Source organism: Lissotriton helveticus, chromosome 9 (assembly GCF_964261635.1).
Source record: "Lissotriton helveticus chromosome 9, aLisHel1.1, whole genome shotgun sequence".
NCBI classification, from domain to species: domain Eukaryota; kingdom Metazoa; phylum Chordata; class Amphibia; order Caudata; family Salamandridae; genus Lissotriton; species Lissotriton helveticus.
Window position 1 is genome coordinate 911,658,110 of NC_136070.1, and position 22,547 is coordinate 911,680,656.

Below are 22,547 nucleotides of genomic sequence, written 5' to 3' on the forward strand. Positions count from 1 at the left end.
ACCCTGCACACCAAGTCAGGTGAAAGTCTGTGGGACGCGTGCCAATCTGGCGCCCTGCTAGCAGGGAGATGCGGGGGGTTCACTGTTCCCGTCACTGGGCCCAGGGGCCTGCGGCCACGTGTAGTGCAGCCGAGTTGGGGAGAAAATGGCGCCCTAGCCACAGCGGTCCGAGCGGTACAGCTCATAAACCTCCCACCAGAGACGACCACCACAGCGGTGTCACTCACCCGACCTCGCGGCGCCAAGTCCACCGCCGTCCTGCAGGCAGAGGAGAGCTCCGGGAGCCACGCTCGGGGGATGAGGGAGGAGGGCCAATCCCACCCCGGGCCTCGGTGCGCAGCCCTAGCGTTGTCTTCGGGCGATGTTTCTCTGCCACCTGTGGTCTCCTAGAGACGGGTAAGGGCTCAATCCATTCCACCAGAGACGCCAAGTCAGGAAATGCTGTCAGAAGGCAGTAACAGTATGGTTGTCGTCAGGATGATGTTGGACTTTGAAGCTTGGCCGGCAGAGCCCACTCCGAGTGTTGCCATCTTTCAGCCGGCCAAGCCATGCCCCCCAAACCTATTTTTTGCACATTATTTCTACAATGTTTGAAGCACACCATTGATCATAGTTGAATTCAACAATAATCCATTCAAAGAACACAAAAGTCTTCTTGGGCTCTTGATGGTCTTAATTTTCTTTTTTTTATTATTTTCTCTTCTCCCATCCCTAATGCCAACGCGTTTCGCCGTGGTTAATACAACCCATCGGCTTCGTCAGGGCTCAAATATTTTCATCTAGAATTCCTTAACATCATGTATATTCCTATTCTTTGGCGAGTGTCCTTGATATAGGAAGGCAAGTTTGCCATGATTGGTTGCAAAAAAAATCTACAAATTGTTATATATGTTAAGTTGACCCTCCAATGCCAGATACAATTGGCCTATTTTTTACACAACAACTTCTGATCAGGAGGGAAGCGGATGACCCAAAGGCCATATTAAGGCCCTAATTAAGGTTGACCAAATGAATAGTTCTAGGTGCGGTAACTCCTGCTATTGCACATAATGAAGTTATGAGTTGTGCGGTTACCACTGCACCCACTGTAAACATTTTGGCAAGACTAATTTGCTCAAACTGACCAGAGGCAAAATGACCACTTTGGTTCTCATTTTGAGTGGCTCAGTAATTGGTGAGATATTTAACTCACCTGATAAAATCTAACCCCCACTGAATCGGAAATTGTGTGCAATAAATACCACCCAATGATGAGATATTGGGGAAATCGTGCAGATTTTAGTACATACTGCAAGAAAATGTGCATGTTCTGGTAAACACTGTGTATTTTCCCCCAATCTAAAAATATTGGTAGGTTTGACCTATCCATAATATCACAAAAACTCATAATTTCGATATGTGCCATGTGTGTTAACAGGAGTTACTGCACATATTGCAATTATCTGGGCTGTTCGTACTGATGAACTAAATAACAGTACATGTACTTGGGATAAGCAACAAAATATACGTGTATTTCCCCATCTTGAAACCAATACTTGTAATTACAAAACCAAATCTTAAACTTTTGCGGTTCTAAAACAAAAAAGATTCAATTTGCATACATTATACAAAATAAATAAAAGCACAACAAGCATTATGTATTATGCAGTTTTTAAAATTAATTATATGAGACTTCAACTGTAGGTGTAAAAATGAGCATGTTTATATAACGAGAGCATCATGCCCTAACGAGCGACGTAGTAGTCTTTCTTCCCTTTTTTCTTCACATTTTGGAGGCGGGCGATAGACCCACACAGCGCAGAGCTTTATCTGCGTGAGCGCTCTAGTGTTTGCTGGTCACATGTTTGATTGAAAATGGCAACGTCCGTGCTGGTAGGTGACCTGAGCGAGTACTGTTGTCATACATATTATACCTGTATCTATCCCGTTGTTTGAGTTGTACTGTTTTGCCCGCGTTTTCCTTGCGTGATCGTTTATAAGAGCTGACTGCACACTTGGTGCTTTGCACTAGTGACCATTATCTTTGTAACTTTTATTGCATTTTTTTTAGCTATGGGATTTTTCGGGCTCAAGCTACAAGTGAATTCAGAGGTATAAATGGGCGCCTCGGTCCCTCGCAGTTATGTTGCGAAGTGCTATTCTATCGAATATCGTTTCCGATTGACGTGAGGAGAATAGTAGTGTTAAAATCGATTTAGTTTGGGCTCCATCATTTGGAATTTTTCATTGAAATACCGAAGTCTAAAGGCAATTTCAAGGACTTTAATTATTAATATTTTATGTCTGAGGGTTTGCGTGTCAAATAGAAAGGTGAGAAACAGGTATCATAGTTTTATAAAATCAAAATATGAACTTTAAACCCTGCCCCGGTTACAAAGCGACATGTATCTTTCAGCGACACACGCAGGTGCTTTCTTGCACACTTTTACTTTCATATGGAGGCATGTTACCAGTCTAACAATTTAGCAAGACTGTAAATAAGTAAATTTTATTATCATCAATTGGCTCAATCGCACACATTTCTTCAATCCAAAAGAATGAAGGGCTAGACCATAACATTTGAAGATGTGCATTTTCCTTAAGGTGACACCAGTAACAACTTTAACACATTGAACAACCCCTCTAGCTCTATCTATTGACTGACTGAATTCCGCAGCTACACAGTTTAGACACTTTAGAGGGTTAAGGTGCATGCTTTAGATTTTTGTCTTTAGGAGGTCGTCAAGTGATAATATATCTTTGGTAGTTAATGCGCTTGCTACAGTAACCTTTGTGTAACCTACTGGTCAAACGTTTATATCAACATAATCTAGCACATGCGTTGTTTGATGTGCTCACAGCAGAATACTAAAGGTAACCTGCGTGTCACAGGTTTGAATTCCTGTAAGCTTATTTGTGCTTGATGTAGTGAGCCGTGTGTAAACAGCAGATAGCAAGATCCAATCATCACTAAATAACTCCTTGAATTAAGCTCCCACAAGAACTGCTGCATGTAATTTCAAAGGCCTATGTTTGAATCACAGCTGACTTTCATTCTTCTTGGCACTTGCACTTTAAACTCCACCTATGTGTTACTGCTAATTCTAGCCATATGTTTGGTTACTTTCGCTTTCCTTTAAAAAATAGTTTAATGCGAGAATTCATGTTATAATAGCTTATTTGAATGAATTATACAGTGGTAAAACAGGGCGATAGGCACTTTGGAATTTTAATTCACCAAGAGTTGTGCCCAGGGGCACAACTAGACCTGATCGTCTGGGGGTGGGGGCGGAGGGAGCTAACAGGTCAACCAGTAGCGGCAGGACTAGCACTTCAAACAATGGGGCGTAGCTATCCTTAGAGACAATACAACAGCATAGAGTGGGAAACTGTGCACATTGAACATATTAGTCAAACTCAATATGATTATAACAAAAATGGTTTAGTGGTTTTGACAGTATTTACAGGCTACTGATAGTCACATCACTCAATCCCCTTTTTAGAGATGTCTATCAAAAAGCAGTTTCTAACGATTTCAAGCCAAAGTGATTTAGAACTAGTTTTTGCAAAGTTATTTCAAGATGACCACCCCTTGGCGCCAATGATCTTTAAAAAAAAAAACTCTTAAATTACAAGCTTGTGACATATATTTAATTCCACCTTCAGAAAGATGCTACTGTCTGGTGATTGAACTAAGGTGTCTTTTCAGGTCGGCCATCAGGATTTTGCAAAATATTCTTGTTTGAAGCCGGACCCACATTATTGAGCTTAGTGGGTTAACCCGTCTAATTTTGGAAAGTGAGACTCTCACATCTTGGGTTTTATTGCAAATGGATCTTCTTTTCCTCCTGAGAATGTCAATGAGTTAGCAATATGATCATCCTTCAATTTCTCTGCTAGAAACCTGTGCTATTCTCAATCCAAATAGTTCTTGTTAGCACCCCGAATTGAGCAGTTCTCATGCTGGATAACTGAGCTACTTCCAGGGAGAAATCTAACCAGATGTAAAAAAAAAAAAAACTGGCAAAAAACCAGTTTCCTTGAAACAACTTCGCAACAAATGGAGTTCTAGCCTGCAGAGTACACATGTATTACTTCAAGCTACGGAACATGGTGGAGGAATTGTGAAGAAAGAAGTGGATAATGCTGGCTGGGTTGAGCATATAATGCTTCTCTGTGCCTTGTCTGATGTTTGGGAAAAGGTCATGGAAGGGTTCCAGACTACAATGCAGGCTTTTCCGTTGGCGATTTCATCTGCTGGATCTTCCAGTCTGTAAATTCAGGTTTTTTTGTTCCTGCTCTCAGTAAATTTGATTGCATGAACATTGGACCGCTTATAATTGTGCTGAACGAAATTCTAAATGGGAATTCCTCTATGTCGCAGCTTTCCAAACTTTTCATGTTGGTGACACACTTTTTAGACAATCTTTATTTTGTGACACGGTAATGTGAGCGAGCCCGAACCTTCTAAGGGGGATTCGGCCTATTATTCTGTGGTATATAAATAAATAATACCGGATCTAGGTTTGACTAGGCATAGCAATAACAGACAGCTCAATAAATAAGAGTCAAGATTCGAGGTAGTAGGAGTTTGCAGGTTTATTACAGCATAAAGGACAGGAACAGGACAACCTGCATAGGAATAGGATGGCAGAGCCTGACAGGGGGGCCCCGATTGGACTAGCGTGGCCCGGCAGCTGCCGGGGCTGGATCTGGGATGAGCGCGCTAACATTTAATAACAATACAGATCATATATACTAAAACAGTTGCATTACAATACATACGATAGGCGGAGCAGTGGGTGTGGTCAATAGCAGTCGCGAAAGATAAGGGTGAAAATAGGTGTAACAGAGGCGTATACATAGACATGTGATGCAAACGTAACAGAATATGTCATGAATGGGGCGGAAACATGGAGGGGGCTACCTAAGGAGCCGGGACCTCTAACCTAATGGTGCGCGCAAACTGGTAATGACGTGTTACTAGGAGAAGCTGGGGGCTACGAACTCTGTGCTAGGAGCAGAGACTGAAGTCTGGAGAGTCAGGGCGACATGTACCTAAACAGTATCTAGTATCTGATGTTTAGAGAACATGTTGATATAAACGAAGAGTCAGGAGGGGAGAGGCTAACGGACTCTAAGAGTAGAGCATGCATTATTCTACATGTAGTGCGTGATGAAGAATATTAAATGACCATTAAATGCAGTATTTCTCTTACATGGAGACGTAAAGGCTAGACAATGACGGAAACTATTGATGCGATTCAGTAGCTTAGGAATGCAGAGAAGGAGGACTAACTGATAACTGGAATCATAACATACTCTTGGCAGACTCAGAGGCAGAGCCAGGCTGAACCGGGCACTGTGAGGCAGGAAGTAAGTGAAGGGTCGAGGATACAGGTGGGGGCTGTATCGCTCCTCAGCGAGGGCTTCAGGAGACAGGAGCTGAATCTGGTGTCCGGGCCCTTTTGAGGCCTAGAAACGGGAACTTTACAATGGAATAACGTGTACACTGAGAAATGTGGCAACGTAGCTTTACATAGGCCTGATATTCGTAGTATTCACGAGAACTGGAAACTGACATACTAGAGATGGACACAACTGTAATTGCGTCTTTAATCGAACATGGGGAATACATATGCATATTAATCATGCACACATAACATATGATGGAGGACGCGTAGGGACACAGAACATGGCAAAATTTACTTTTCCACATTCCCTCCTTGTCACTACGTTTCCATCAGGAAACATCAATATTCATGATACCATCTATCATTTCATACAGTATCATTTGCTCGTCTCGAATTTTCTTGGAGCGGGATTTAGAACTGGGCTTGGGACTAGGAATACAAGAGGTAGCACAAATGCCGCATATCGCAGGGCCACATTGTATACAGAGGCAGCAACTGAATATGATCGCTACTGCAATACCTAGAAAGGACAAGACTTTCCATCCCCAAGCGGAAATTATATTCCAGAACCAACCGGACCATGTCCAGGTGCCTGGATCTTGGTGTAACAGATGGGCAATCTTATGGAGTCTGGTTATAGCTGAATAAACAGACGGCGCGTTATTTGGAATGAAAATGCAGCAACTAGATCCGATGACTCTACAGGCCCCGCCCCTATCGGCCAATATGACGTCAAGGACGAGACGATTCTGTAAAACGACAAATCTCATAGCAGATTGCTCTTCAGTTAAGTTACCTAGGGCAGAGGCAGTCTCATTGACTACTGCTTCAAGGGTTCTGGTTAACCTACGAATTAGCTTACTATTCTGGATAGGTCCTATAAAGAAGAAAAAACCTCTATTGAAATCTGTATACTGTTCTAGAGCAGTTTCAGTATAATCGACAATTGGGGACTCAATCTCCCTTCTATGTCTAAGGTGTACTAGATGTGTGTTTCTGTGATGATCAGATGGAGCTAGGAAAACAGGTGGCAGTAGGAAGGCAATGTAACAGGTTCCCTCCCAATCGAGGGGCAGACGAACATATGCGGTCTGACCACAAATAAAATAAGAATGACGTGAAGCTTTGAAAATAGATTTCCCACTGTCACTATACTTGACAATAGTAGTACAATCACTATGTCCTACATGTATGGAACCATTATTTCGGACACATAATTCGCCTTTGACTGGTAGTACCGAAATAGCAGGTAAGTCTGGAGTAGTATCAGACTGAACATTCAGGACCATAAAATTTGAAGAATAATTACCTAAGTTGTAAACTTCATTTTCTAGATCTAACCCTGTTCTGTGGGGAAGACCTTGCTTGTCTGGAAAACATGTACTGTTAAGAAAAGACATATCTGTTGGGGATGACGTTAACGTGGACCATGCTCCACACGAACCATTATGAGAAAATGGATAAGGAAAGAGTGGCAGAACTCCCTTCGGTGTCTGAAAAGGGGGGAGTCGACCACACACCCAACAATTAGTGGCATTGCTGGTCTGGTGTGAATAATGTAACATGCGGATAAAAGAATTGTTACGCATAGCAAGGCGGTAAGAGAGTTCATGAGGAGGCAGATCACTAAACGTGTGCTCTACTGTAACATTAGAAGACTTATTTACATGAGGAACTGAAAAATACAGATAAAACGCATAACTGGTGCAGGAAATCATAATACTGAGAAATAATATGAAACTTAGAAAAACGATACATCGGATTGAGTTTTGACTAACTCTCTCACTATGGGGGTCTATTTTATACATGTCAGAAACCGGTCTAACCGTTTCACCTAGGGGAGGACTTAGACAATCAAACTGGCTGACTTATTTTACTAGACCTTAACTTTTTCTTATACTCCTGTTGCGGAGTTTTTTCTAACAGGGAGGGTTCAGTAACAGTGTCTTTTGCGGGACAGTCCTTAAGAATAGTACTTTGGCAGTCCTTTAAATGCTCGGAAATGTTCTTTGAAACGGGCTTCAATCCATAAAACTTTTTGATATGCGAAAGATGCACCCAGCCTTTGCGTCCCTCCAACTTCACGGCTGTACGGGTGGCCAGGAGGACCTGTCGGGGCTCCTTCCAGCGAGGCTCCAGTGGACTTGAACGATCAAAATTTCGGACAAGAACCATGGATCCGGGAACGATTTCATGCGGTGCCACCTCGGTATTGTCTGGAAATGCGGCGGCAACCTGTGAACGACAAGAGTTGAGGGCAGACATCAAGGAAGCTAGGTAATCTGTCAGCATATTACTTGAAACATCGGTAATACTTCGAGGTCTAGGAGTACCCCACATGTTAGGGGGGCGGCCGAAAACGATCTCATACGGGGACAGACCTGATCTGGAATGTGCGACCATGCGCATATAGAACAGGGCAACTGGCAGAGCTATTAGCCAGTCCACACCTTTCTCTTGACAAACCTTTGCAATTCGAATTTTCAGGGTCTGATTATGTCTCTCTACGAGACCGGCTGCTTCAGGATGGCGTACACAATGGAACTTCCACTGGTACCCTAACAAAAGGGAAACGTGCTTCATGAGTTCAGATGAGAATGGCTGGCCGTTGTCAGAATATACGACTCTAGGGAGTCCGTAACGGGGGAAGAACTCACGAACCAACTGCTTGGCAGTAGTCGTGGCTGTGTAATCTGGGACTGGATATGCTTCTGTCCACCTGGACAAAGCGCATACAACTACGAGGACATACTTGAAACCTCGACATCGCTCCATCTGAATGTAATCCATCTGGAGGACTTCAAAAGGGTGGTCAGGAGGCTGGAATCCACCTTGTTCCACCGGGACACTTTTACCTGGATTAAACTGGCAACATATCATACAGGTACGGACTTTCTGCTTGGCTGCAGCTCGCAAATGCTTGTTGAACCAAATGTTCTGGATACTGTCTAACATAGCTTTTTCTCCTAAATGTGCTGGACTATGTGCGGTATTAATAATGACTTGAACCATAGAGTCGGGGAGAAACCATGTGGCTCTGCCCTTCGTTAACCATCCTTGATCTGTCTGGACCCCTCCTTGTTCGGACCATTTCTTGATTTCTTCAGGAGTAGCATGTAACTGTATGTCTATGACATCTTGAGTAGGGTCCTTAACTGTCATACATGTAGTCGGATCTGGAGTAAGTGTCGGTGTCTTATTAACTGGAATGTCTGGAGTCTGAGCTGTAAGCTTGGCTGTGCGATCTGCTAGATCATTACCTTGAGAAATAGTGTCAGTAACTTTCGTATGTGCTTTGCACTTCATGATAGCAATGGATGTCGGTAAGTGTATTGCATCTAACAGAGCTTGAATAAGGAGACCATGCTGAATCTTGGTTCCATGAGAAGTCATGAAACCTCTCTCCTGCCAGAGCACTCCGAAGTCGTGTACGACTCCAAATGCGTAACGTGAATCTGTATAAACATTAACTTTCAGGTTCTTGGCGTGTATGCAGGCTTGTGTCAGAGCAACTAGCTCCGCCGCTTGAGCAGACAGGGTGTCAATACGGTGTGTCTCTATAACTTCAGTGTCAGTAGTCACTGCATACGCGGCGACTAGTTCTCCTGTACTTGTTCTCATACATGAACCATCCACATAAAGTGTCAGGTCGGGATCTGGTAATGGAATATCTGTCAGATCTTGTCTTGGCTTTGTCATAATGTTAACTACTTCCACACAGTCGTGTGTGGCAGGATTCGGATTAGCTGATGGTAACAGTGTAGCAGGATTTAGGACGTTGCAGCGTCTGATTTCTATGTGTGGCTGAAACAGTGTCAATTCATAACCTGTTAAACGTGCAATTGTCAAGTGCTGAGTTTGTGTTCGGTTTAAAAGAACTTCCACAGAGTGTGGAACTTGTACTGTCAGAGAGTGTCCTAATACTATGGAATCACTTTGTCTGATAGCTAGTGCTGTGGCTGCAACTGACTTGAGGCACGCAGGCAGAGCCTGGGCTACAGGATCTAATGTGCTCGAAAAATAAGCACAAGGCTTGTATTGTCCTGCTTGATCTTGTGTGAGAACAGATAATGCTGTACCTTCGCGCTCAGTGACGAAAAGTGTAAAAGGCTTACTGTAGTTTGGTGTAGCTAGAACTGGAGCTTGGCATAGGGCTTTCTTTAATGCATTAAAACTAAGTGTATGTTCAGATGTCCAAGGGAGAACAGTCGATACGGCTGCCTCCTGTGTCGTTAACTGTATCAGTGGTTTAGCTAGAAATGCATACTGAGGAATCCATTGTCTGCAATAAGAAGTAAGGCCGATAAAAGCACGTACCTCCTTCTGGGTCTTTGGCTGAGGAAGACTCGCTATTAACTGGATACGGTCTGGTGTCAACTGCCTACCCCACTTGGACAGTAAGTGGCCTAAGTAGATCACTTGCTGGACACAGAATTGAAGCTTCGAAGGGGACACCTTGTGCCCCATCTCGGCAAGGAAATACAAGACTGTAAGTGAGGCTTGCTCGCAAGCACGTTCAGAACGGGCTGTGATCAGGAGATCATCGACATACTGGAGCAGGGCAGTGTCAGTTGGCATGTGAATGTTGTCTAGTTGTCTCTTGAGTGCTTGACTGTAAATACTAGGACTTTCTGTGAAACCTTGAGGAGCGCGTGTGAACATATAGCTCCTTCCATTTAAACAAAATCCGAAAAGAAACTGGCTGTCTGGATGAATGGGGACACTGAAAAACGCGTTCTTGAGGTCTATGACCGTAAAAAATGAGGCTTCAGAATCAATGGCTGTCAATAGGGAAGAGATATCTGGGACAACTGGGTACTGGGTAATAATACATTTGTTAAGTTCTCGAAGGTCAATCACTAAACGATATACTGGAGGTGCATTTGGATCAGTACGTTTCATAACAGGAATGATCGGAGAATTGCATACATTGGAGTCAGTTTCTACAACTACTCCTTGAGCGATGAGCTTGTCAATAATTTTGGATAAGGCTGCTACAGCCTCTGGTGGCAATCTGTACTGTCTGATTCGTGGTAACACTACACCTGGCTTGAGAGTCACACGATGGGGTGTGATTTGCATAAAGCCAACATCAGTTGGACCTTGCGCCCATAGATGTTGCGGAACATTAGACAATCTCGGATCAAAATCTCGTAATACATAGTGACCCTTGAAGTCACGTAGGAACAATCGTATTCCCTCTGGGGAACAGCATATAACTGCACCTAACTCTTTCAGTGTCTTAATGCCTAATAGATTTTCTGGACATGACTTAGTAAGTAACAGGTCAGTAGTGCGGGACAATGGACCTACTTCTAGAGTAACTGGCTTTGATATTTCATTTACAATAGGTTTTCCTGAAAATCCAAGGGAAACATTTCTGGAGCCTGAGAGCGGAGCCCCTGGAACTTCGGCGTGACTTATAGTGGTCCTACTTGCCCCTGTATCAATCAGAAACTTTCTGTCTTTCCCTAATACTTGACTGTGAACATAGGGACCTTCTTGATCTACAGGTATCTCGATGAGAGGCAAGCCTACCTCCCTCTCTAGGCTGTTTCATGAATATGGCTGATACTCTGGATACTCGGATTGTGCATACTGGTACATCTGCTGTGTAACATGCTGTGTTGCAGCGATAGGCTGCGGTGTTGTAACTGTCTGTGGTGCATTCTGTGACTGAGGAGTCTGTGTAACTTGTTCTTGTCTAGGCGGACGTGGTCTTTCTTTAGTCTTACCGGTAGCTACGTTGTGTTTCAGAACTGCACACTCGTTTATAAAATGACCTGGCTGTTTACAATAATTGCAGTTTCCTTTAACGGGAGCTGCAGGATGACTGGCTTGATTTGGTCCCCTCTTCTGACTGTCTTGAGGAACAGATTGTGCAACTAGTACTTTCATTTTCGTGTCTTTCATACGTTTTCTCTCGTGATCTTGCTCTTCTCTGATTCTATTCTGGTGATATTGAAGCATCTGTAACATTTGGGACGGGGTATTAGCTTGCCAGGTACTTTCGACTTTCAAAACTCGGTTTTTAATTTGTGGACTTGAATTCTCGACTAATTTAGTAACAAAAAGATGAGGGTATGATTCGCTACTTGTCTTGAGGCCACTGTTTATGGTAAAACATTTCTCAAATCTGGAATAATAATCACTAATATCTTCATCTTGTTTCTGTTTACAGGCTGAGATTGCATCCCAGTCTTCTTTTCTAGTTGTCAATAACCTAGGCAAAATTTGTATTAATAATTCTGGTAATTCTTTACATTTATCTCCAAGACCGGTACCTGGTACTCGTGCCTTATCTTCAGCTTCTAGAACTGCCCAATCGATCTTTTTCTCTCCCACCTCCCATTCTTTTTCTTTGAGTTTCTCATATACCCCTGCGGGCAACAAGACTTTTAACATTTTAATAATATCTGGATACGTGTATTCTCCCATACGGAGCATGTCTTTTAATTCTCGGTGGAACCCTGCTGGATCTTTATCATGACAGGGAATTAATTTTTTCATCTCTAAGAGTTCCATCTTTGTGATCGGGGTGTAAACAAACACTCGTTGCATTTCACCACCGTCTGTCTTAATTGGATGCACTTCTCGTAACGGATTCTGTCTGTCTATGTAAAAGGGTTTACTTTCTGGGGGTGAGACGTGAACAAAATGTGGGTTCAGAAACGTTCTGTATTTGTGGCGCTGTTCTAGAATGACACTAATCAAATCGGTACCTAAACCTTTCCATTTATACTGGAGTAACTCGTTCAGGACATCATGTAACGGACCTGGATCAGAATGTTGATCCTCATACAGAGTAATGAGGTGTTGGATCATATACATACCCGCCAGTCGTTGCTCGGCTGGGGGCATTTTCAGAAACATTTGTGCCACTATTTCGTCTGGAAAAGTGGTAGAATCAGTAATCCATCGGACTGCTGATCGGACTAGTTCTTGTTCATGCATGGTACTTAACTCGCTATAACCGATTCGTGATTTCAGAATGTGATCGGTAGCTTGAAATACTTGTTCCAGAGAACCTTGTTCTGGTGCTGGATGATGTAAAACTGACTTGTGTTCTAGGCGCAAATGGCGGTCTGGAAATCTAGATTTTCCTACATACGCTATTCTGGCGGGATTCTCGTCCTCTACCTCTTCCGCAGAGTCATTTTCTTTCTCGCTTACTTGTGCTGCCTTACGTTGATCATGTAACCTTATTATTTCCTTACGAATTTTCTTGTACATACTCTCTATACTACTGATAGTCTTATGCTTACCCTCGGCTATATTATCACTCCACCTTGTCAGGATTTTCATTTCGGCTCGATCTTTGGTCGGATAATCTTGTTCTCGTATTAAACAATTAATCAGAAACTTTAATAACATGAGCTGGATCTCAGCTTTCCTTTGAGACATGACTTCACTAATACTTTCTGGATCATTCCCTGTACGGATGAAACGATATATTCTGTCTAGATCTCCTTTCATATCTGGTAGGGTGACTAGATACTCGGTCACCTTTCTCACGCGTAATGAATATAAAACCATATTATCCTCGCCTGGGACTGGATCATAGCCACATTCGGTAAGGGCTTTTCTTATTTCTGCAACAGACTGATATCTGGGCGTACGCTGTGACGCTTGTGCATGTAATTCGGCTAACGTTAAACGCTTGTGTGGCGGCGGGGTTCCTGGAGGACCTCCCCCTGCGGCCCCTAAACTAGAGTCGTCTACTGATGCTCTTCGTCCTAGCAGAGTGGGAAATGGAAATGCAGGCTGGACTTGTATGGCGGGCTGGACCGGGGGTACCGTAACAGGTACTCCGGTGTCTGGAGGAGCGGGAAGTGCCTGATTTACAGGGACTGGCGGAGCAGGAACAGGATTTGCATATTCTGGGACTGTGTCGTCCAAATAGGACGAAATGAAAATATCAGCTGCGGTCGGTTTGTGACGTAGCTTGGTCGGAACTAGTGGTGGCGGGAAATTACTGGATGCCTCCGGGGTTGCTTTCGGCAAGCCCTCGGCAAGAAGAGGATACATACCCTTGATGAGGGCATGCCTCTGTCTGTCTGACTGTTCTGTTTTAACTTGTTCACCTATCTCGATTAGTTCCCTTTCTTGGGCTCGTTCTAAGGATTCTCTACTTAATTCTGACTTTCTGATTTCTTTTTCGGTTCTTTTATGAGATTCTTTGCGCCATAACTCGATGGCATCTTTCTGTGACTGTCTGGCTTTCTTTTTCCATAATGCTTCTTCTACTCGCATGATGCACTCGGCATCCCATGTGCCTGATACAGGCCATCTATACTTTTCTTCTAACTCCTTGGTATACTCTACCCATAAATCTAGATATAATATGGCACTTATGCCATGCTTCTGATACATAAAATGACCTGGACTGTCCCTAGGCGGAACAGGAACTGCTGCTTCTAGCAGACCTTTTCTGGTTTTTAACTGACGCAGTTTTGAAAAGAGCGGCATGACTGAACTATAGTCTGGACACAACACAATACACAATAAACACGATAATTACTTCACACTCATACCACGACATTAAAATACATGAATAACATTCAGAATAACAGTTCAAACAGAATACTACCTGGAATGCAGAAAACAGAATACATGAATTTTCTCGAGAACAGAACTGACTAGAACAGAAACTAGATGCACTGCTGAAACAGTACGAAACTTACCGGTCTCATACAGAGACACATCAGGACCCGCATCCACCGAAGTGGACACTTCGTTTTGTGGGTCTGTGTACCACCAACCCACGGACCAGAGTCAATTAGATTGACCCTGTCTAGATACTACCCCAGCAACGGTACTCACCGGGCAGCAAGAACGGAAGGCCTCGGACTAGACTGGACTGCTTCGACGCCGGACGGACGAACTTCGGACTTCTGTTACGGGTGGGCCTCCGGATACCTCGGACCTTGGACTCTCGGCTTGGGCTCTGGTCGGGACTCGCCGCGTTCCTCCACCGTCTCGTCTGGATGCTGGACCGCCTCCTCCGTCTCCTCCGTGGGCCTGAGGGATACTTAAAGCAGAAATATCTGCCGGTGCGCAGAAGAGTTCCGTCACGACTGCAGAGGGTCAGGGGGTCGGCGTGGCTTCACCGACGCGTGGGGAAAGGGCAAGTCCCTGTTCGGGCGCCATTATGTGGTATATAAATAAATAATACCGGATCTAGGTTTGACTAGGCATAGCAATAACAGACCGCTCAATAAATAAGAGTCAAGATTCGAGGTAGTAGGAGTTTGCAGGTTTATTACAGCATAAAGGACAGGAACAGGACAACCTGCATAGGAATAGGATGGCAGAGCCTGACAGGGGGGCCCCGATTGGACTAGCGTGGCCCGGCAGCTGCCGGGGCTGGATCTGGGATGAGCGCGCTAACATTTAATAACAATACACGATCATATATACTAAAACAGTTGCATTACAATACATACGATAGGCGGAGCAGTGGGTGTGGTCAATAGCAGTCGCGAAAGATAAGGGTGAAAATAGGTGTAACAGAGGCGTATACATAGACATGTGATGCAAACGTAACAGAATATGTCATGAATGGGGCGGAAACATGGAGGGGGCTACCTAAGGAGCCGGGACCTCTAACCTAATGGTGCGCGCAAACTGGTAATGACGTGTTACTAGGAGAAGCTGGGGGCTACGAACTCTGTGCTAGGAGCAGAGACTGAAGTCTGGAGAGTCAGGGCGACATGTACCTAAACAGTATCTAGTATCTGATGTTTAGAGAACATGTTGATATAAACGAAGAGTCAGGAGGGGAGAGGCTAACGGACTCTAAGAGTAGAGCATGCATTATTCTACATGTAGTGCGTGATGAAGAATATTAAATGACCATTAAATGCAGTATTTCTCTTACATGGAGACGTAAAGGCTAGACAATGACGGAAACTATTGATGCGATTCAGTAGCTTAGGAATGCAGAGAAGGAGGACTAACTGATAACTGGAATCATAACATACTCTTGGCAGACTCAGAGGCAGAGCCAGGCTGAACCGGGCACTGTGAGGCAGGAAGTAAGTGAAGGGTCGAGGATACAGGTGGGGGCTGTATCGCTCCTCAGCGAGGGCTTCAGGAGACAGGAGCTGAATCTGGTGTCCGGGCCCTTTTGAGGCCTAGAAACGGGAACTTTACAATGGAATAACGTGTACACTGAGAAACGTGGCAACGTAGCTTTACATAGGCCTGATATTCGTAGTATTCACGAGAACTGGAAACTGACATACTAGAGATGGACACAACTGTAATTGCGTCTTTAATCGAACATGGGGAATACATATGCATATTAATCATGCACACATAACATATGATGGAGGACGCGTAGGGACACAGAACATGGCAAAATTTACTTTTCCACAATTCCCCTGAGAAAATCTTGAAAAATACTGGGCAAATGGTGCATTTTCAAGCAAATTTGAGAAAGCAAGAAGGTTAATAAAGCAATTGTGAATCTGGTCTAACACAGACAGTGACTGGCAAAAATGGGTGTAAGAAAGGTTAGGTTTGTGCCTGAAAAGAATATAATCATGCACACTGCAGGTACTGATCTGCAGAAAACGCAACACATGAACCGCAGAAAATGTTTTTCTGCTCTTGCTCTTTCTCACAGGCGGGCCTTGGCTATATGTTCCCACCATCACTGATCTTCTGGTAAGAGCACCAATCACAATCAAAGAGTTGAAGCAGCCACTCTTTTCACACTTCACCCTCCAACCACTTCAGGTTCTCTCGAGTTTAGTTGCCCAGTGATGGTTTAAGTCAGACATAGCCACTGTCAATGTACATTAGGATCACTATGTCCCCATTTCTATAGTTTTACGGAGAGAGAATGTGGCATAACCGCTAGGGCGGTCGACCTCGGAGCTGGGGAACAGGGTTTGAGTCTCGGCAGACACGCTCAACATTCTGTGATTCTGGGCAAATCACTTAATCTCCGCCATGCCTAACAAAAATTAATGTGTCCGCCTGTAACGTAACTTGTGCTCATGTAAAGCGCTCCGATACCTTTGGGTCTAGTTTGCGCTATATAAAAGTCCACACAAAAAAATACAGAGCACCTGATGAGTCTGGGTCAAAAATATCACTATGCTTTGTGCATCAACTTCCCACATCCTAACAGTAAATGTCTGAAACAGAAACCTGGTTAAAATAGTGGCATTTCCTGAATGTCTGCATTGGAAGAAGGGATATAGCTGGAGCAAGACCACTAAGAATTTGAAGAAAGACCTCCTCTTCAAAATAACAAATCTTGGATTGGGTTTTATTCCACGTTAAGATCAAGAGAGATGGCGGATGTAGCAGACATCATGCAGAATTGAAGTGGCAAAACGCAACCTGCCTGGCCGTGAAAATTGATTACCAAGCAATAAAATAGCCAGACGTACCACATATCTGTATCAGAAACTCAAATTCTGCATCAACTTCTGCTTCCTTTTATAACGTCAATGGCAAACTTCACAAGTAAAAAATAAAATATATGAAAAAATAAAGCATGAACATTGACTTCTATGGCACAACCTATGTCTAAAAGGCAAGCGTAGATGCAAGGCGTAAACCACAGTTTTGTGAGCTTCATTTAAAAGGATGTTATGTGATTATTTATAAGTATTTAGTTTGAATTGCAGCTCACGTGAATCACATGGCTATAATACTAATGGAAAAATAATCTTCACTGTTCAAATTTCTCATAAATAAACAGTACTGGCTCTACCCCCTATAGCTCCCCCTTTTCATCCTCCTCTTCCCCTCCTACCCATTTCACTTTGGCTATGTACACCCACCTTTTTGCTATCTCCTTTCCACTTCTTGCGAAGGGGTGCACCATGATTAACCCCTTATCACCATGCCTGCTCTGTTCAATACTCCACAACATATCCACCCTAACCCTCTTTCTGCTTACTTTTCTGTGTTACTGTTTTGCATTTCTTGGAGTCTATTTTTCTTTCTCACTTTTCATTGACAGTAAATGTGCTTTAAAACACTTGTCTTTCGCTGCTCTCTTTGTTTCTGTGCATCTCACATTGAATTTCCCGAACTCGACATGGCGTTGTCCACCTCTCCACCGTCGCTCAGCCCACACCCCCTCATGGAGGTCTGGTTTTGTCAAAGATTAGCAGATGCTATTTGTGGTCAGCACAGACCATAGCCAGCCGCTTTTGCCCATGACCACAATTTAAAGAAGGACAGGGTACTGTTGAGTCCCTGAGAACAGCAGTCCATTGGAAAGCGGGTGCTCCCAGACGCACCATATGGGTGTTACGCACCAGCCCAGGCTCCGAGGCGCTATTCCAAAGATGTTCAGGGGTTGTGTTAAAGTTGCTAGGGGAGGTAGGCAGCCTGGAAGCCCTGCCAGGCAGGTGGCTGTTTCACCATGGGGTGCCGGAGATTGACTGGTGAAGAAGACCTCCCCTCATAATAGGTAATAAATTATGCCTCCTATAAATGTAAAAGCGCGCCCGGGTTTTAGAGTTTATATTGGTTTAGAAAAAATGTACTTTCAAATTTGACATTTAAGAGAGAAAGTATGTAAAATGTCAAAAAGCGTGTGTTGCACACACCATGCTACACAAAAGATTCAAAAACACGAAGAATGCACAAAGCACTTTAAACATCACACTTTTACATGGCCTTCGAATATTGCCAATGGATGCATGGCAGTTAGAAATACGTTAATCAGAGTCGACTTACTGCCTGTAAATCCCTGTAGCCACCGCCTATATCAGCAAAATTTATGAAGCTAGCGACCTTGTGACAGCCCTAACTCAGTAATTTTACATACAAGGATCAAAAATCATTGTCTGCTGTCCCTGGGTAGCCTATATTAGTTACACCAATGCCATCCCAGGCAAAATGTGGGTAGGTGGATGTTATGGTGTAGGTCATGATATTTTTCAATAATAATAGGGGCATTTTCTTGCTTTTGTGTTCCTGCTTTAGCTATGGATAACTTGATCTATGAGAGACATTGGGCATTGTTAAACCTCTAATTTAGGGGTTATGTTGGGCAGTGGTGAGGCAATTTGGTATCTGAAATATAGTTCTGGTAGGTGTTAGTATTCCTAAGGTGAGTGGTTAAGAAAGTCACATGACTACAAAATAGAATTATAACTCTAAGTTAAACCTCACTAAAGCATGTAATTCCATACATTAATTCCTGTTATCATCCTCATTGAGTCGTATTATGAGTACCTAGGTAACAGGAAGCGCAGAACTCTCATCTGGAATAGATCTCTCACTTAGGGGAAACTGAAATAGCCAAAAAGTAATGGATTTTTTGTGTTTAAGCCAGAGTTTTTGGAATGACACACAATTTCACTATACCAGGGCAAACCCCTCACATTTGTTTGGCAATTCATATTCATGCAAGTGAGGACTAATTATTCTGTGTAAAATGTTTGATTCCTAGCAGTAGTAAGCTGGAGGTATAATGGCTGTGGTTGTGTGGGTTTTTATACCAATGGATGCCACTGACTTTGCACACCGTACATAATTCCAACAGTAGTCCCATTACACGTAACCGCATTTAAGTAGAATAGGCTATAGATGCCCAACTTGTGATTATTACTCACGTTAGTACCCATTTAAAACGCATCCATGTACTCCCTACATGCTTAATCTTGTGCAATTTGAAATCTAGGAAGAGAAATCAATAAAAATGTTCTAATGAAGTGGGTTGGGAAACAAATTAAACGTTATGAACTGTAAGGTAAACAAGCATTGGTGAACCTAATAAGTCTTGGCTGTGGGAGCTATTGGCTTTCCAAATGACTTGGCCATTAGGTACAGCAGTTGGGCTGTTGTGCAGTGTGACTGAAAGATTAAAAAAAAAAGAAGCACCATAACACCGCCAGCGCTGGCTACGTCATAGCGGTTTTTTTTTTGTTTGTTTTTTTGCTGACCGGAGGAGAGAGTGGGAGGGGCAAGCAACAACACTGGACAAGCAACATCATGGCACGTTATCAAGGAACAAGGCAGTACGTGGGACAAGCAACAATGCGGGACTGGGGCAACCAACAATGTAGGATGGAAGTTTAGCAAGCCAAGCAACAACATGGGACAGGAGGGCAAGCAACAGAGTGGAACAGTAGGCCAAACAACAGCGCTGGATGGGGGCATGCAACAACCAGGTACGGGTTTCACTGGTGAGGGCTATTTCTCTTTCAGTGGGGTTTTATCAGTTATTATAGGTTTAAACCTAAAACCCAACAGTCTAGATATAATGCAGGATGGGGGCAAACAACAACACTGGTATGGTGGCAATTAACAAAATGGAGCACAACGGAGGATGGTTTGGGGGACACAAAATAACACGGAACCGAACAGGAGGATGGCTGCGAGCAGGCAACAACATTGAGCAGGACATGAGAGGAGTGGGAGCAAGCAGCAACACTGGGCGGAGAAGTAGTTGGGGCAAGTAACAACATAGAGCAGGGTGGGAGACAGCAACCAACAATTCGGAGCACAATGGAGGGGTGGTTGGGTGGGCACATGCAACAACACGGAACACACAGAGGTGGGGGGGATATAAGCAACAATACGGAGCACAATGGAGGGCGGGTGGGCGCAAGCAACAACACACAGTGCAGTGGAGGGTGGGTGGGGGACAATGGATGGGGCATGCATCAAAAAGGTAGGGCGCAAAAGCACATCGGTATGAAAGCGTGACACGGGGTGTAGCATATGAGGGAGATGGTCTACAAACACATACACTCTTATGGAGTACTTCTACTAAAAGAAAAAAGTAGCTCCGAAAGTATGAGCAGTTGTAGGAGACAGGTACTTCGGCCATGATTCAGAGGAGGGACAAATGCAGGAAGTGAAGTATGTTAGAAATGGGGGGTCTCTAGTTGGCAGAGGTATGCACCTTTGTTCAAGTAAGGACTCTTCCTTCTAGTCAGGATAGGGGAGTTACACACTTTAGGTAACCCGTGCTCACCCCCTTGGTAGTTTGGCACGAGCAGACAGGCTTAACAGAAAGACAATGTGTAAAGTATTTGCACACTGACATGCAATAACACAGTGAAAACACTCCAAATGCACACCCCACCTGTTTAGAAAAATAAAGAATACTTATCTAAACCAAACAAGACCAAAACAGCAAAAATCCAACATACCCAATTCCAAATATGCCTTTTAAGAGGTTGCAAGCAATTCTGTCTATAGAAAACTATGAATGCATGATTTTTACACAAAGTACCGCAACTGCATCATAATGTACAAGGCCGCAGAGAGGGGAAGCATCAAAAAACACAGCAATGCTTCAGTTCCTAAGTCCTTCGGGAGGCGATGCAACAGTTCTGCTGCACGCAGGACACGTGGTGCGTCGAATCCGGACTGTAGGGTTAAGTGATGTGTCGATTCCCGGATGTTTCTGGTCTGCTGGTGATGTGTCGGAAAACTTGCTGCACAGGTGCGATCCGTGGATATCCGGGACATGCTAGAGGTCAATGCAGCGGCAAACGGGCGCTGCACCGATTTCTTCAACCCCGGCCTCACTATGCGTTGATTTTTTCATACACACAGCAGGGCCGGAGTCGGTGCGGTGATCTTGGACTTCAGAGGTCGGTGCACTGGACTCGCTGTGCAGCAGATTTTCTCAGCCTCTGACAGGCACTGCATCGATCCTTTAGTTGAATGGCGGTGGTGCGGGGAAATTCTTTCCGTGTGATGTCGGAAAAAGAGGCACTGGATGGCCTAGTTTCTTTTTTTTTTTCTTGTTTTCTTCAATCTTTTTCAGCTCCCAGCAACAGGAACAACCTCCAGAGGCCCAGGACTGGAACAGGCACTCCCTGTCAGGTCAGAACTCTCAGCAGTGGAGTTCAGGGAAGCTGGTGGTGAAGCCCTTTTGGCCTTTGAAGATTCTTCTCAATCAAATTCACACCAAAGTTCCAGTCTTTTTCCTCTCCTTGGCAGAAGCAGTAACTGCAGGCCAACCAAGCAAAGCAATGCATAGCAAAGGTGAAGTCTCCTCCTTACAGTTCTTCAGCTCTTCTTCTTTGGCTGAGGTTCATCTTGATTCCAGAAGTAATCTAATGTTCTAGGTCTAATATTTATACCTCATTTTCTCTTTGTAGTCTTTGTTGCAAGAGTCTCTGAGCTCAGTAGATCAGTAAAAAACAGTTATGTCCTCCCTGGCCCAGCTTCACTACAGGAGGTGGAGACAGCATTGCGCAGAGCAGACACAGCCTATTCGAGTGCTAGTGAAAACTCCTCCCACCACCCTGAATGCAGAAATATTCAGCCTGGCTTTGAGTCACCCAGGAAAGGCAGGACACACCTCTACTCCCCTTGTGACTGTCTAGAGGGAATGCACATCCCCAGCTCCTGTCACTTTAAAACCAGACGGTGAATACACAAAAAGGTAGAGGCGCACAGGATGGTTAAACAAGAAAATGCTCACTTTCTAAAAGTGACATTTTCAAATACACAATTTAAAAACCACCTTCACTGAAAGGTGTGTTATTAAATTCTGAATTCAGAGATACTAAACTCCACATCTAAGTCTTGTCCCAATGGAAAGTTACACTTTAGATGTTACAAGGCAACTCGCATGTTAACCTATGGGACAGCTAGCCTTTCAATAGTGAAAAACAAAATGCACAGTATTTCAGATCAGGACATGCAAAACACACCAGCACATGTCCTACCTTCCACACACACTGCACCCTGCCCATGAGGGTACCTTGGGCCTACTCGAGGGATGCCTTATATGTAAGGAAAGGGAAGGTTAGGGCCTGGCAAGTGGGTGCATTTGCCAAGTCGACATGGCAGTCGAAAACTGCACACGCAGATACTGCAGTGGCATTTAAGGGCTATTTATTTGGGTCGCACAACCAGTGCAGACACTGCAGTGGCATTTACCGGGCTACTTACTTGGGTGGCATTACCAGTTCAGCAAGCCCACTAGTAGCATTTGATTTACAGGCCCTGACACACACAGTGCAATTTACGAGGGACTCACCGGTAAATCAAATATGCCAGTCATGGATAACCAATCATAATCCCCATTTACACAGGGGCCAATTGCATTTTGGAACTGAACAGCAGTGGTAAAGTGCCCAGAGTACATAAACCAGCAAAAACGAAATCCAGCACACAGTCCAAAAATACAGGAGGTAGGAGCCAAAAGACTGG

The 22,547-nt window shown here is 44.0% G+C and overlaps 1 protein-coding gene across 1 annotated transcript in view; it reads left to right on the forward strand.

Moving 5' to 3' along the window:
* The first annotated feature begins 1,828 nt into the window (after positions 1-1,828).
* Positions 1,829-22,547, forward strand: part of LOC144783048 (distal membrane-arm assembly complex protein 2-like) — a 104,246-nt gene continuing 83,527 nt past the window's right edge. The window contains exon 1 of the mRNA XM_078662223.1: positions 1,829-1,872. Coding sequence (XP_078518349.1) covers positions 1,855-1,872 — 18 coding nt within the window. The 5' untranslated portion in view covers positions 1,829-1,854. The remainder of the gene's footprint in view (positions 1,873-22,547) is intronic.